The sequence below is a fragment of the Austrofundulus limnaeus genome, unplaced genomic scaffold (assembly GCF_001266775.1).
Source record: "Austrofundulus limnaeus strain Quisiro unplaced genomic scaffold, Austrofundulus_limnaeus-1.0 Scaffold2630, whole genome shotgun sequence".
In the NCBI taxonomy this organism is placed as follows: Eukaryota; Metazoa; Chordata; class Actinopteri; order Cyprinodontiformes; family Rivulidae; genus Austrofundulus; species Austrofundulus limnaeus.
The window spans coordinates 19,666-21,359 of NW_013955032.1; the positions used below are offsets into that span (position 1 = coordinate 19,666).

Below are 1,694 nucleotides of genomic sequence, written 5' to 3' on the forward strand. Positions count from 1 at the left end.
CAGTAATCCAACATGGTTAGGGTAACAGTAATCCAACATGGTTAGGGTAACAGTAATCCAACATGGTTAGGGTAACAGTAATCCAACATGGTTAGGGTAACAGTAATCCAACATGGTTAGGATTAGGGTAACAGTAATCCAACATGGTTAGGATTAGGGTAACAGTAATCCAACATGGTTAGGATTAGGGTAACAGTAATCCAACATGGTTAGGATTAGGGTAACAGTAATCCAACATGGTTAGGGTAACAGTAATCCAACATGGTTAGGATTAGGGTAACAGTAATCCAACATGGTTAGGATTAGGGTAACAGTAATCCAACATGGCTGCTCTATGTGGCGTTCATGTGAAGGATGTTAGTCTGAGCAGAGATTAAAGCAGACATTTGTGTGTCACACATCAGTGTCATGATGTGAGCTAATTGTTCCAACACAACAGATATGATTTAATCTGGATTAAGACAAACCTAACCCAACCTTCCACCTACAACAAATGATTTAAGAATATTTGGTACAAAGACAAATTATTAATGGTTTAAAGTTAATAAGTTGGTCAATTTAAAGTTTGACTTTGACTCAGAAATAATCATTGCTTCATAAACCTTTGTGTGTGTGTGTGTTTTATTTATTTATTTATATTTAAAGTACTGATTTAAATACCGTTTAGGAAGCGGTACCGTTTTGAAAGTATCAAATTAAACCCTTTAAATACCCAACCCTACTTCTGATCTGTGTTAGGTCAGGTTCCTTTATCTGATCTGTTTCAATCCTGATTGATTTGTGAAGAATTGATTGTTATTAGATGTAATTTATGTTTGGGATCAATAAATTGAAGTGAATTGAACTGATGTGAGACTCAGAAAAACATTCAGCAGAGTCTTTTTAAAGCACCAGCCTGAGGTTTAAATAGTTTTAATGATTTTAATTCATTTCAGTTCATGTGTTGGTCAGGAGAAGATAACCTGTGGTGTGTTTCTGTGAAGTACCTGCACAGGTTCCAGTGGACTCACCTGAGCGAGAGGCTGGCCTACGAGCAGACCGTGCTTCAGCAGCGACTCCGAGCTGAAGTTTCTCAGGCCAAGAGGGAAACTAACTTTTATCTAAACAACGTGGAGAAAAGCACTCACCTGGACAAAGTCAGGAAGAGGAAGCAGACAGATGGTGAACAGGTAAAACTCTCCATTAACTGACTTAGGATGAAGAAAGTCCGTTTTTAGCTCCAGACTGCAGTTCATTGACTTCATTGAGTTCATTGAGTTCATTTAGTTCATTTAGTTCATTGAGTCAACTCAGAGTATCTGAACCTTCAGTCAGGATGAAGGCAGCAAAACTGGAGCCACTCTTCACATTTATCAGTTCAGTCTCATCATAGGAAGTTCTCCCACCACCTTTAAAACAATACAAGATACAATTCACAGTAACTGTTTATATTAATTCACAGTAACTGTTTATATTAATTCACAGTAACTGTTTATATTAATTCACAGTAACTGTTTATATTAATTCACAGTACCTGTTTATATTAATTCACAGTAACTGTTTATATTAATTCACAGTAACTTTATATTAATTCACAATAACTTTATATTAATTCACAGTAAATTTTTATATTAATTTACAGTAACTGTTTATATTAATTCACAGTAACTGTATATTAATTCACAATAACTTTATATTAATTCACAGTAAATTTT

At 34.9% G+C, this 1,694-nt stretch overlaps 1 protein-coding gene across 1 annotated transcript in view; it reads left to right on the forward strand.

The window, feature by feature from the left end:
- abt1 (activator of basal transcription 1) overlaps nt 1-1,694 on the forward strand; it is a gene marked incomplete at its 5' end in the record, with an annotated part of 10,089 nt that overhangs the window by 5,032 nt on the left and 3,363 nt on the right. The window contains 1 exon segment of the mRNA XM_014000006.1: nt 984-1,169. Within this exon segment, the coding sequence (XP_013855460.1) occupies nt 984-1,169 (186 nt within the window).